This window comes from Pecten maximus, chromosome 5 (assembly GCF_902652985.1).
Source record: "Pecten maximus chromosome 5, xPecMax1.1, whole genome shotgun sequence".
Taxonomy (NCBI): domain Eukaryota; kingdom Metazoa; phylum Mollusca; class Bivalvia; order Pectinida; family Pectinidae; genus Pecten; species Pecten maximus.
The window spans coordinates 37,774,301-37,788,449 of NC_047019.1; the positions used below are offsets into that span (position 1 = coordinate 37,774,301).

The 14,149-nt window shown below is 37.6% G+C and overlaps 1 protein-coding gene across 1 annotated transcript; it reads left to right on the forward strand.

Moving 5' to 3' along the window:
• Nucleotides 1–352: 352 nt before the first annotated feature.
• LOC117327970 (frizzled-4-like) lies at nucleotides 353–4,523 on the forward strand. Its single transcript, XM_033885237.1, has one exon. It carries the CDS (start codon nucleotides 1,669–1,671, stop codon nucleotides 3,352–3,354), a length of 1,686 nt encoding a protein of 561 aa, XP_033741128.1. The 5' UTR covers nucleotides 353–1,668; the 3' UTR covers nucleotides 3,355–4,523.
• Nucleotides 4,524–14,149: the final 9,626 nt, after the last annotated feature.

Consider the following 14,149-nt stretch of genomic DNA (forward strand, 5'->3'; position numbering starts at 1 on the left):
GTAACTCCTGACGGCTTGTCGTATCCTCAAAAAACACTGCGATTTCACAAACTTAAGCAAACAAATTACCCTAAATGTGGTGGCTTGTAATGATTTTGCTATCCTTCATATAGAAACAGATGTTACTATTTTATGACAAATTGTTGATTGAAATACATAACCCTTATAATTGCATTAATCCGTACACCTATATATTATATAATTGTTTACGGACAATGGAAAATATATTTCTATCGAATTTGATAGATGGCGCTAGAGTATGCGTATCGTCTGCTGTTATCGTACTGCTACACTTAGGTTATCTGTTTCGGTGAAGTGTTTCTGCGTTTTGTCACTGATGTTCCTGCTGGGTTTGGAGAAGTTGGTAAGATCATGGAATTCACCTTTATTATCCCGCTTTTAGATGATCGTTAGAAAGCTACCTGATCGCCACTTACAGTACAATGATACTATCGTTATATGAAGGACCGCATAATGGCAGCCGTAGCAGTCTGAGTGAATAGCAGGGCCGAGGAATAACAAACAGGAGCCAAGTCTAAAACTCCTGTTAAAACAAACTTTATTACACAGGTAGGCTTGGTGTATGAAGAATATATGCAGAAAGTGTCATATGTTTTATTTATCCTGATAAGTGGTGGTTTCGTCATAAATCCCGGCTCGGTCGCTGAGCTAGGCGGGCTAAAGGCTTGACCTCGCTAGTGTAACATGGGAATTTAAAGGGACATTTAGGATTGTCGGCGCAGCCCAACTAACTTGGATTTACTTGTCTGTCTATAAAGAAGGTAAGCATGGAGAGAAAGGAAAGAGGAATGCATTCATCATATAAACTACTTCGTACGGATAAGGACAGCACACGCTGCCAATTTGTGTAACAAAACAATAACTTTGTATTTTCTCGTTATGCTGTGGGATCATTGTGTGTGTACGATAGCTATCCATCCGTATATGCTTGTCTTATTTGATCCCGTAAATGCTGTGTATGTGAGGGCTCGACTTCGGCATGCCTGATTATCTAATTCGTTCACAGTCATATTGAAACTAGAAACCATAACAATAGCTAAGAATGGGCCATTCACTGTGAATAACTCGAGTGAAAAGAGAGTATAGGCAGCCTGCATCCAAATCAGCAGTGCTACACTATCGCACGCGGATTCCATTGATAACTGGACACAGGCAATGATTGACAGCGTCAGGGAGTGATTGATAGTTTATGGTGGGCATACTCATCAGAGCGGGGAGGAGTCACCGAGAATAACAGACCATTTGATTGGACTTAGTGCGTGTGAAACCAAACACCAGCGGGGCCTTAGCGCTGGCATGCACTGTTCTCTATGTTACACACTGACAGGCCACGGATTACTAATACTACCACGGTCGGAGTAAAACCTCAGTTCATGTGTTGGCTTTGGAGTGGACGTACTGATGAGTGTCATTGTTGATTTGGAACATTACCACAGACGTGTGTATGTGTGTACGGACGTCGTGAAACCAACGCCATGTGAAAGTTGTAGCAACACATGAAAAGGAGGAGGGTGCTTTACCAACTGTTATGGGATTTTAATGCGTGTTGAGGGTGTCAAGTCAAACTTTTATACTTAGCAATTTTACTACGTTGCTGACTCTGAAGCATTTTTATGAAACACTTAACATTTCACACTGACTGTGAGAATGGGCAGCAGTAGCATTGTGACGGTGCTTATTGCGACTTTGTTGTTACTGGTCGTGCCGAACGGGATGTTGACAGTGCAAAGTGAAACCGTCCGGGATTGTGAGACCATTCAGATAGATATGTGTAAAGGTCTTGGGTATAATGTGACAGGAATGCCAAATTTTGTTGGTCACGAAATTCAACTGGATGCCCAACTTCAGTTACAAACATTTACTCCTCTAATCCAATACGGGTGTTCTTCACGACTCAAGTTTTTCCTGTGCTCTGTATACGTCCCAATGTGTACAGAGAAGGTCCGGGTACCCATAGGACCCTGTCGACCACTGTGTGAGAATGTTAAGAACAGGTGCCAACCAGTCCTCATAGAATTTGGCTATCCTTGGCCTTTAGCATTAAACTGCTCTAAATTCCCTCCTAAAAATGATCAAAATCATATGTGTATGGATGGACCTGGGGAAGAAACGGAGGAACCAACACTTAAGCCTCCTCCTTCTATCCCGAACAAGGTTATACCAAGACCACAAAAGAAACAATGTAAAGAATATCGTAATTCAAACAACTACATCTTTATCAATAGGACGGAGAGATGTGCTATGAAATGTGGAACGAACGACGCCTTCACAGCTGAGGATAAAAAGTTCACCGACATTTGGATGTCCATCTGGACAGGATTATGTTTTATCTCGACGCTCTTTACAGTACTAACATTTCTCATTGATTCTCAGAGATTTCGGTATCCAGAACGGCCCATTATATTTCTGTCAATGTGCTTTAACATTTACAGCATAGCTTATGTTGTAAGACTGATTGCGGGTAGGGAGTCCATAGCGTGTGACACGGACGGTCAGAACAATATCCGAATATTGATTCAAGAAGGACTGGAAAATACAGACTGTGCCATTGTGTTCTTGTTATTGTATTACTTTGGATCAGCGAGTGCACTTTGGTGGGTGATTTTGACACTGACTTGGTTTCTGGCAGCGGGACTAAAATGGGGACACGAAGCCATCCAGTTACATAGTAGTTACTTCCATCTGGTGGCTTGGGCAGTCCCTGCAGTAAAGACCATAGTCATACTGGTCATGAGAGACGTTGATGCTGACGAATTGGTTGAAATCTGTTACGTTGGTAACCAAAATACAAAGACACTTTTGGTGTTCGCAATTGTCCCTCTTCTAGTCTACCTCGTCATTGGAGTTTCCTTCCTCGTTGCTGGATTTGTATCCCTGTATAGAATACGTGAACAAATCAAGAGTGATGGAGTGAAAACAGACAAATTAGAGGTGCTTATGGTCCGAATAGGAATTTTTTCAGTGTTATATACAGTCCCTGCCACGTGCGTTGTTGGCTGTTTATTTTATGAATATGTGTATAGAGACACGTGGTATAGAAAAGATTCATCTAGTTTACCAAAGATTGAAATTTTTATGTTAAAAATATTTATGTCACTTGTTGTGGGTATCACAAGTGGAATGTGGATTTGGTCTACAAAAACTGTGAATTCTTGGAGCAACTTCGCTAGAAAAGTGTGTTTTAAATGTTTTAGAAAACAACGTGACAGGAAAAATGTTGAATATCACATTCAAAGTCATCAATATCAACTTATTCCAATTAAACAACAAAATCGGACACTTCGGGTCGAGAAATCCAAGAGGATAAAAACAGACGGTGAAACAGTTGTGTGACAAGGAAAGCATAAAATCCAAAATTTGTGTTTAAAACGGCTGGGCTTTATGATACTGTGAATGAAGATTGTGGGCCAAGAGTGAGCCAAAATACGTCCTCTGCTGATTTCTTTGCATTGAACGATGGCCAAATACTCAAAAAAGTATTAGTTTTAAAAGGGTAATTATTCATATCAGCTATGAGTTTAACTTGGTTCAAATGATAAAAAGAAAATAGTTCCAAAATTAGATAATTATCCAAAACAATAAGAAAATCAGCTGAGTTTACTTATAAACTTGGAACTCATTCATTCAGCATGGCATCCATTGTGTTCAGAGAAATTTCAAATGGTGATTTACTTGTTGTTTTACATGTTCTGTTTTCTAATGCATTTATATGGCATAGGCAAAAAATGGTTTACCATCACCGGAAAGCCGAGTGCAAAACATTTTAGTGATACTGGCAGGCCTACGTGTAACTAGCTGGCAGATGGAGGCTCGGCGTAAAGCGGACCAGACCATGGCTGTCAGGCTTCATGCAGAGTCCTCCATAGGCCTCAGTTTTTCTTCTCTGCTATTTTCCACTGTAAAAGCCTGGTTACCCGAATACCGCTGACATATGTGGACTCGACTCCATTAACCACTAACTAAAAAGTTTCTGAATCTATTCTCTCGACTGCAGTAAAATACAAACCCGTTTATCGAGCTAAGCGGCAAAACACTCGCACACTACAGTGTAATACGCCCTAATATACATTTTTTCTAGTGGTCCTGTTTCTATATAGGGGGCCAGGGGTCTCAAAATGTTATACATTCAACACGGGTATGTTATCAGCTTTCAGGCAATACTATAGTGCACACTCACTCCCTCTGGTTACAAAAAAGATCGATAAATATAACAGAATGCTCCTCATATCTGTCTAAATCACAACCAGATTCGAAACTCTAATCTGTTACATATTTTTTACTCCAAAATATTGCCTACCTATACATGTCAGCTAGTCACACGTAAACGCTGCTTACAGTTTTGATTGTGTCATCTGTAGCTTTAATAAGGCACAAAATCACAAGTTCATGCAGGATTTTGTTTCACCATTGTTCTTGTTCATCAATGTGTTGATGTCAATATTGTTCACCATTTCTTTATTTTTGTTATTTATGAACGAATATAAAACAAACAGTTAAACTTATATAATGTCTTGTATTTACTTTAGATATCTGAGATTTTTTACCTGGTGTAATATTTGTCCGTCCAAGAATGGTGTTTTGTGGTGCTAAAAAGCACATGCCCATAATACGTGTATCGGTCCGCCTTGGCAGTTTTATACTGTGATTAATTCCTTTATTGATATTTTGAATGTTGTAAAGTCTTGTTAGCCTGATTTATGGACATATAAAGTCATAAATTATTTTGATGAAAACTGGAAACCCGTCGTATACTGTGGCCTATAAGAGGACCCATTTTAGGATATGCATAAGCTGCCATACCTCGTGTTACTTATGGACGACTAAATCCCAAGCACCAAGTGTAGTCGCATACGGCATCCTGTGATTAATGTGTACTGTTAAAACAGAAAACTCGCATTGTCGTTGCCAGTTTAGGGTTGGTTTGTTTAATAATATGTTCAGGTAAAATATGTAATATCTAATGTCATTAATTAAGACATGATAAATTGTTAGTTTTTGCCTTTTGTTAAGCACTTGCCTAACATTTCCACCAAGTGTCAGCGATGGGATGTCCAAGGCGTCTCACCTGAGCGAGGAAGCGCCTTGTTTATGTGCGCGATAGTGTCCCGGTCTCTGGAGATATATAATCCAGGCCCTCAGCGACAGGATATTCAGGTGTACAGTGACACCCTACATAATCTTTTTATTTAATAGAAAGTGCCAAATTTCATTTCTTTCTCTTTATATTATATTTATTTCGAGATGCCATTTTTCACCTGAGAGAGATGGTAAATATGATTGTGTGTTATATACACACGGCCTGAGGAAACGAGGACACACATCTATTATGTGCTATATACGACCATTGCAGGATTCTGTAGTGTAAGTTACATTTACTTGGTCCCAAACGACAGGTATTAATGAGCTTAAGGTCAGCGGTATATAAATATGTAATTCGGATTATTTCTGGCAAAGCGATCTGGGCAGGTCGTGGCAACACACTTTTCTCGAGTTTTACTGTCTGTATACCTCGCCACCCCAAGAGGGGGAGAGAAAACCCTAACCTAACTCCCGCTGTAATTGACAGGAGGCCCAGTTCATTCACGGTTTGGGTACAGTGTACTGTTTTCCCATCTGTTTTGGTTAGTGTTTTCGATATTTCCACCGAAAGTATTTTGGTTTTCTTGAGTTCCTATTAAACACCATCCAGAGTGCAGAGCTGTGCACGTGTTTTTCACGCTTCTCACAAGGCAACATGTTGGATATTGAAGGTCCAAGTGCAGTTCTGATATAGACACGTCTAACTCCCAGCCACTGTTACGCTGTACAAATCTTCCATTCGATCTTGTTTTAATGGTTTTATTAAAACACTTCTGCTTTTTTTCATGTGTCGTGGCAATAATGAAGTACCTAATCTAATGAGAGAGTCTGTTGGTCTGGCGATGACATGTGTTTTGCTGGTATTTCGGGGAGTACGTATCGCATTCAGGGCGAATCTGAAACGCACGTGCCAGTTCCTATCGAGATATTGACGAAGTGTCAGATATTTCTATCAATTGATCAAAAGTAGAAAATACGTTCCACTGCCGACATTATGTTGTGCTCGAACTGTTAAAAACAGCTCTATCACAAGCTATTAATGAAAAATTTCATTAAAACAGTCTTAATCTGATGTTGAATATCCCGACGTGAAAACTATGTTATTGTCCCGGGTTAGATTTTAACCTCAGTCGGTAAATTTTATTCGATAATGTATAAAAGAGGTAATCAATATTCATTGTTCCTTTGTTTAATCTACAATCTGCGTGGAAAATTAACTATTGACAATTTAAAGAGACATATATAGGCTATATTCATTGCAAACGCTTAACATTAGTGTTGTAAGGAAGTACATGCTATTGATCGAGAATTTACGTATTTTGTATCGGTAGTGTATCATCAGTGGTATTTCAGTACATGATGTAGCTGTATTATCAGTGATATTTCAGTAAATCATGTAGATGTATCATCAGTGGTATTTCAGTAAATGATGTAGCTGTATCATCAGTGGTATTTCAGTACATGGTGTAGCTGTATTATCAGTGGTATTTCAGTAAATGATGTAGCTGTATTATCAGTGGTATTTCAGTACATGGTGTAGCTGTATTATCAGTAGTATTTCAGTACATGATGTAGCTGTATTATCAGTGGTATTTCAGTACATGATGTAGCTGTATTATCAGTGGTATTTCAGTATATGATGTAGCTGTATTATCAGTGGTATTTAGTACATTGTGTAGATTTATTATCAGTAGTATTTCAGTACATGATGTAGCTGTATTATCAGTAGTATTTCAGTACATGATGTAGCTGTATTATCAGTGGTATTTCAGTAAATTATGTAGCTGTATTATCAGTAGTATTTCAGTACATGATGTAGCTGTATTATCAATGGTATTTAGTACATTGTATTGATGTATTATCAGCAGTATTTCAGTACATGGTGTTGCTGTATTATCAATGGTATTTCAGTACATGGTGTAGCTGTATTATCAGTGGTATTTCAGTACATGATGTAGCTGTATTAAATCAGTGGTATTTCAGTACATGGTTTAGCTGTATTATCAGTGGTATTTAGTACATTGTGTAGATTTATTATCAGTAGTATTTTAATACATTTTGTAGCTGTATTATCAGTGGTATTTCAGTACATGATGTAGCTGTATTATCAGTGGTATTTCTGTACATGATGTAGCTGTATTATCAGTGGTATTTCAGTACATGGTTTAGCTGTATTATCAGTGGTATTTTAATACATGGTGTAGCTGTATTATCAGTGGTATTTCTGTACATGATGTAGCTGTATTATCAGTGGTATTTTAGTACATGGTGTTGCTGTATTATCAGTGGTATTTCTGTACATGGTGTAGCTGTATTATCAGTGGTATTTCAGTACATGGTGTAGCTGTATTATCAGTAGTATTTCAGTATAAGGTGTAGCTGTATTATCAGTAGTATTTCAGTACATGATGTAGCTGTATTATCAGTGGTGTTTTAATACAAGGTGTTGCTGTATTATCAGTGGTATTTTAATACATGGTGTTGCTGTATTATCAGTGGTATTTCAGTACATGGTGTTGCTGTATTATCAGTGGTATTTCAGTACATGGTGTAACTGTATTATCAATGGTATTTCAGTACATGGTGTAGCTGTATTATCAGTGGTATTTCAGGACATAGTGTAGCTGTATTATCAATGGTATTTTTAATACATGGTGTAACTGTATTATCAATGGTATTTCAGTACATGGTGTAGCTGTATCATCAGTGGTACATGTATTTTAAAACATAGTGTAGCTGCAGTATCAGTGGTATTTCAGTACAAAGTGTAGCTGCATTATCAGTGGTATTTCAGTACATAGTGTAGCTGCACTATCAGAGGTATTTCAGTACATGATGTAGCTGTATTATCAGTGGTATTTCAGTACATGATGTAGCTGTATTTTCAGTTGTATTTCTGTACATGGTGTAGCTGTATTATAAGTGGTATTTCAGTACATGGTGTAGCTGTATTATCAGTGGTATTTTTTAGTACATGATATAGATATATTTTGATGTGTAATGGAATGTGTTCCACGTCAAGATGAAGTAATCGAAAGTAATATTTTACAAAACTGTAATTTTAATGCCTAATATCAATATTCAGTGTCAGTTCTCATATCCTCAAAATTAACCCACAGTTAGCTATTCATAGTGATACACCAATATTATCATCCGAATAATATTATTTACATATATAAATATATTCTCCTGTCGTATGAGATAGGGAAATATATCCAGTAATCCGATATACGGTATTCAGGTGGTTATCCAGGTATTCATTGCTAGGTACATGGAATGTGTCGGCATACAGAAACGCCACTCTATATCATTAATATTCATTGAAATTAATCAGAGAGGTTGAGTAGGTGGATTAAGCAAAACACATGCAGGTTTTAGTATTTTGTTACTATATATGGACTATTTTCTAATTTTCTGCTGAATATGTAATATCTTGTTTGATATATTTCGCATACAAACATGTCGTTTTATATCTAATCATTGAAGTAAACGTTTACATAAGATAAAGTAACTGAATGTATAATGACGTAAGTTATACAAGGTTTGATCTGGCTTTTCTATCTTACATACCTGTGATAATACCCCTGTAATCCTGGGTTTGTACACCGCCATATTGTCTACATGTCTGTAGAATAACATGGTGACAGTGTCAACATCATGTAATTATCCCATTTGATTTCATTTTAAACTTTTAAAATATATTTCCATACGTTCTCCTTCTAGTGCTAGCTATTGTTATCAGTAACAATGTTATTTTACGTTTTGTAGTAAAATTATTTCGTCCAACTGAATCAGCATGGTTGAAAGTTTAAGAAATAAGTACCTGGGTACTACCAAAGAATGCATTAATGAGTAATTGTAAAATAAAAAGTATTTTGAATAGTACAATGAATGATAATCTAATTAACAAAAACTCGATAATACAACATAAAATATCTTATTTTTAAACCCAGAACTTAGCCATTACAATTAAATAAAACCTGTAACTGACAATTTATTAGACAGCAGGAAATTAGAGATATATTACTGTACAAAACCAATCTAACGACTGTCCCTGGTCGTGTGTGTAATATAAAAACCACTGCTAAACATCCTAAACTACAAGACACTTGGCAGTGAATTGTTCAATACTCTCATGTCAAACATCAACAACGTTCTTCCTGCCCATGACAAATCTTCCCCGTAATGCTATTGTTGTAGTATACGAGACATCCTAATAGCCAATTATCACCCTGGTATGCCTCACGAAAATTCTAAGCTTGACGTACTTAACATTTTTTTGTGTAACAGCTTGAATATATCAGTATAGCTGTATATTCCCCTATTATATTATCTGCCGTGCATTAATTTATTCTTTTAAAAAATGGACATATTTCCCCAGCCACCTAAATTTTACCTGGTTACCAGCTCAGGTTAACAGGGACATGATCTACATCTATCGTTAAATACCGCGCTTGTCAATATGATGGTGTACCTGGGTTTTTGTTAAAACAACATTGTTTATGTGGTACTAATTGATATTTAAGTATGTATCGGTTGTAGGTAAGCACATAATGATAAAAACACGACCTGAGTTTTACCTGGCCGCACGAGACGTAGACGAGCACATCATATCGACAGAAACCAACGCAATTCACTATAGTCTATCATGTGTCATACACTTCCATTCAATATATATATATTAATTTTATTTTACAACAAACACAATTATGATAAATCTCGTTCTATACTATCCAAATTTATATTTTCATTAAACAACATCAGTTTGAATCAGTCGAACTAGGATATGGCTCTGCGTTACACCGATAATAATATCTACATATTGTATCATTGTAAGATTTGTTTATATCGTACTGGCCGGGGATGTCACCTCAAATAATCCAAACAAACGCTGGAAATAGGTTAAAGATTTTATACACCACAGATAAGGAACTAATTCCTATATATAAATATTGTACTCGTACTGAAACTGTCCAGTGGAAATATTATGAATATTTTTGTTTCGCTAAATCGGTGAATGTTGTATCGAGTGTGACAAGAGAAGTCGTACACTCGGTCGTACTGATGTACGGGGATCTATTGCACCCGCTAGTACAAACTACATTTTCTGGAGCTATCACCCCTACAGGGATTTGTTACACCCTGCCCAGTACCGAACTACTTTTTTCAGAAGCTATCACCCTTACAGGGATTTGTTACACCCTCCCAAGTACCGAACTATTTTTTTCAGAAGCTATCACCCCTACAGGGATTTGTTGCACCCTCCCAAGTACCGAACTATTTTTCAGAAGCTATCACCCCTACAGGGATTTGTTGCACCCTCCCCAGTACCGAACTACTTTTCAGAAGCTATCACCCATACTGGGATTTGTTACACCCTCCCCAGTACCGAACTATTTTTCAGAAGCTATCACCCCTACAGGAATTTGTTACACCCTCCCAAGTACCGAACTATTTTCTATTTTTCAGAAGCTATCACCCCTACAGGGATTTGTTACACCCTCCCAAGTACCGAACTATTTTTTTCAGAAGCTATCACCCCTACAGGGATTTGTTACACCCTCCCAAGTACCGAACTATTTTTCAGAAGCTATCACCCCTACAAGGATTTGTTACACCCTCCCCAGTACCGAACTATTTTTCAGAAGCTATCACCCATACTGGGATTTGTTACACCCTCCCCAGTACCGAACTATTTTTCAGAAGCTATCACCCCTACAGGGATTTGTTACACCCTCCCCAGTACCGAACTATTTTTCAGAAGCTATCACCCCTACAGGGATTTGTTACACCCTCCCCTTGTACAGAACTACTTTTTCAGAAGCTATCGCCCCACAAAGATTTGTTACACCCTCCCTTGTACAGAACTACTTTTTCAGAAGCTATTACCCCACAGGGATTTGTTACACCCTCCCCTTGTACAGAACTACTTTTTCAGAAGCTATTACCCCACAGGGATTTGTTACACCCTCCCTTGTACCGAACTATTTTCAGAAGCTATCACCCCTACAGGGATTTGTTGCACCCTCCCCAGTACCGAACTATTTTCAGAAGCTATCACCCATACAGGGATTTGTTGCACCCTCCCCAGTACCGAACTACTTTTCTGAAGCTATCACCCATACTGGGATTTGTTACACCCTCCCCAGTACCGAACTATTTTTCAGAAGCTATCACCCCTACAGGGATTTGTTACACCCTCCCTTGTACCGAACTATATTTTCAGGAGCTCTCACCCCACAGGGATTTGTTACACCCTCCCTTGTACCGAACTACTTTTTCAGAAGCTGTTACGTGTACCGCTGTATTGACACTTCCCAGTTATTTGCACTAGAATGAAAAGTGTCATTTAAGAAAACTTAATTATTGTCAAGAATACTCATTCTCCATAGAACAGTATTGGGCGAGATTCTCAAACACTCTTTGTCGGTATTCCGGTTAACCGTCACACGAACACGCGGAGCCAACAATCGTCAATGCTTGCTGAGTTATAATCAACAAATGGCTATTGAAATAGTTTTTTCGCACAAGTTTGACAAGTATGCTATGAATATCCTTGGGTTTTCCTGCAGAAAATAAAATCTTCGAGTTATAATATAACTTTGATTTTGGCTCTGCATAGTATTCTATTGACTGTGTTGACAAAACATTGTATGTCTGTATATTGTTGAGTATTCGACATATCAGTATGAGCTGCCACAAAGCGGATTAATACACAAAAGAATTACATCACAGAGTTTAGGTCTGATTCAATATCAGGAAAAAATAATCATTATTGTTCGTAACATACGACAGTCACTCTTTACAGACCGTAGATAGTTTTCATTTCTCGTCTGTTCATTCCCTCCGTGTGCCTGATAGCAGGTATACAGTGAGTCGGGATATCCAAGAGCCGCTCAAGAAAATATTTGGGGCTGCATTCTCCACGATAAGAGAAGCTATGGTGTTTTGGGTACGGGTTGATAAAAGCCTCTCGCTAGCGGGTGAAAGGCTGCCGATTTATCAATGTATTCTGACAGTGTCTAGAAGCCCACTGATTGTGGCAGTACTGAATCGCTTTATGTCGTCTGCTTCGATGTAAAGAACGAATTTGCATGAGATTATGTGCGATATCTTTTTGATTCATTCAAGTTTTAAAGAATTTCAAAGTTTCATTTCATTACTATTACGTGTAATAACTATTCCCGATACTTCTTTAGTCAGTCAATTTAAAAGATGCATATAGTTAGGGTTTCCTTAATTGCTGGGATTTGTGTGGCCAGTCCAGGACATAGTCATACTATACTGAAAGGAATGCCACATCGATTTATTATAGCAAATATTGACAAATTAGCTTCACCTAAAAGTAAAATACAATTGTTACACAAGGAATATGCATTGATAAAAGTCGGCATTGTCCAGTCTGTGTATCGTTCAATAACATATCCTATTGGACCCGCGCTAAATACACTATATTGGCATAGGGTTGCTGGAAGTCAAGAGGAAAATTTCCCACCATGTGCTTCAGCGGGATTTCATTTTATATTCCTACAAATTAAGTGCATGCTACTATGGGGTTCAATAGGAGATTTATTGATACATTGTCAACCGACAACAATTTTGTTGCTGAAATTCCATCGAGCGAGTGTCAATCGATAGCTTGGTATTATGTCCTAAATACTCTACACTACACGACCTTCCATGTAGAACTTCCATTTCAACAGTTTGAATGGGTCGATTGTTAGACACCAGATCTTTAACCCAAACGTATGATCGATCTATAAACCACACGCTTCTGTATCTACAGGGGCAGTGTTGTGGGTTCTCACCTATCTAAAAGAGTTGGCATGTCTGGTTCCCCTAATGCATAATCTGTGAAAAGTCAATAATTTCATAATTCAATACGTTTATCTAACGGTTACACTAGCGGAGCTAATTGTAATTAAAGTTGGTCCCCTCATCAATCACCTTGGAGAATTATTGACAGTATCTAATGCGCCAAGGTCAGATCAGGATAGATAAGGCAGGCTAAATATACAAATATCGGACAAAAGAGCTCGTGGCTTCAGAATGCTGTACGTGATACCTATTACATAATACAATGTACGACTGAGATTCCGAGTACACAACGTTACCGGAACAGATGGGTACGCCGATGGTTTTTTTTTAATTTCATGAAATTGACAAGAGTTGGAGTTTGGCTGATGCCGTATAATCATTGTTATCGGTTTTAAAAATCTATAACAAACAACGAGCTAGTTACTGGGTATCGTAGAAACTGCTCACTACTGTCAACATAAACCAGGGCGACAATAACCGCAGTATGCACGTGCATATTCACGTACATGTTACCAACAACACACAGCTTACTCGCTATACTTTGTAGCATTGTTATTAGTTAGGTAAGACACTGGTTTTTTTAATAAACGAAATCTAAACAATGCAAGTAAGCTGGCATATCGAAAATAGGTCATATTTCAATATTTATCATTACACAAAGCCCACCATAACTTGTACATTAATAACACTATACCTGTAAGTAACCGTTCATTACAATACAGGCCTTTTATAACTCTTAATGTTACCCTGTTCCGAAATATAATCGGATACCTTTATAGTCATGTCCCAATCTATCAAATAATCTGATACTTTTATAGTCATGTCCCAATTTATCAAATAATCTGATACTTTTATAACCATGTCCGATTTAAAAATTAATATCAGACACCTTTATAACCATGTTCCAATTTAACAGATAATCAGACACCTTTATAACCATGTTCCAATTTATCCAATAATCTGAGACCTTTATAACCATGTCCCAACTTAGCAAATAATATGAGACCTTTATAACCATGTCCCAATTCAACCAATAATCTGAAACATTTATAACCATGTCACAATTTAGCCAATAATATTGAACGAGAATGAAACATATTTTCACTGTTCAATGCATAAAATGACTAACAACAGTAGATGAAACCTGTGTTATGCGAAGCATATACTCCGGCGGGAAATGCTTGTGGGATCGGTTTAGCAGGTTAAATTGTATGTGAAGACAGTTTCTGAA

Coding starts and splice junctions, on each gene's coding strand:
- LOC117327970 (XM_033885237.1), top strand. CDS start 1,669: ATGGGCAGCAGTAGCATTGTGACGGTGCTTATTGCGACTTTGTTGTTA.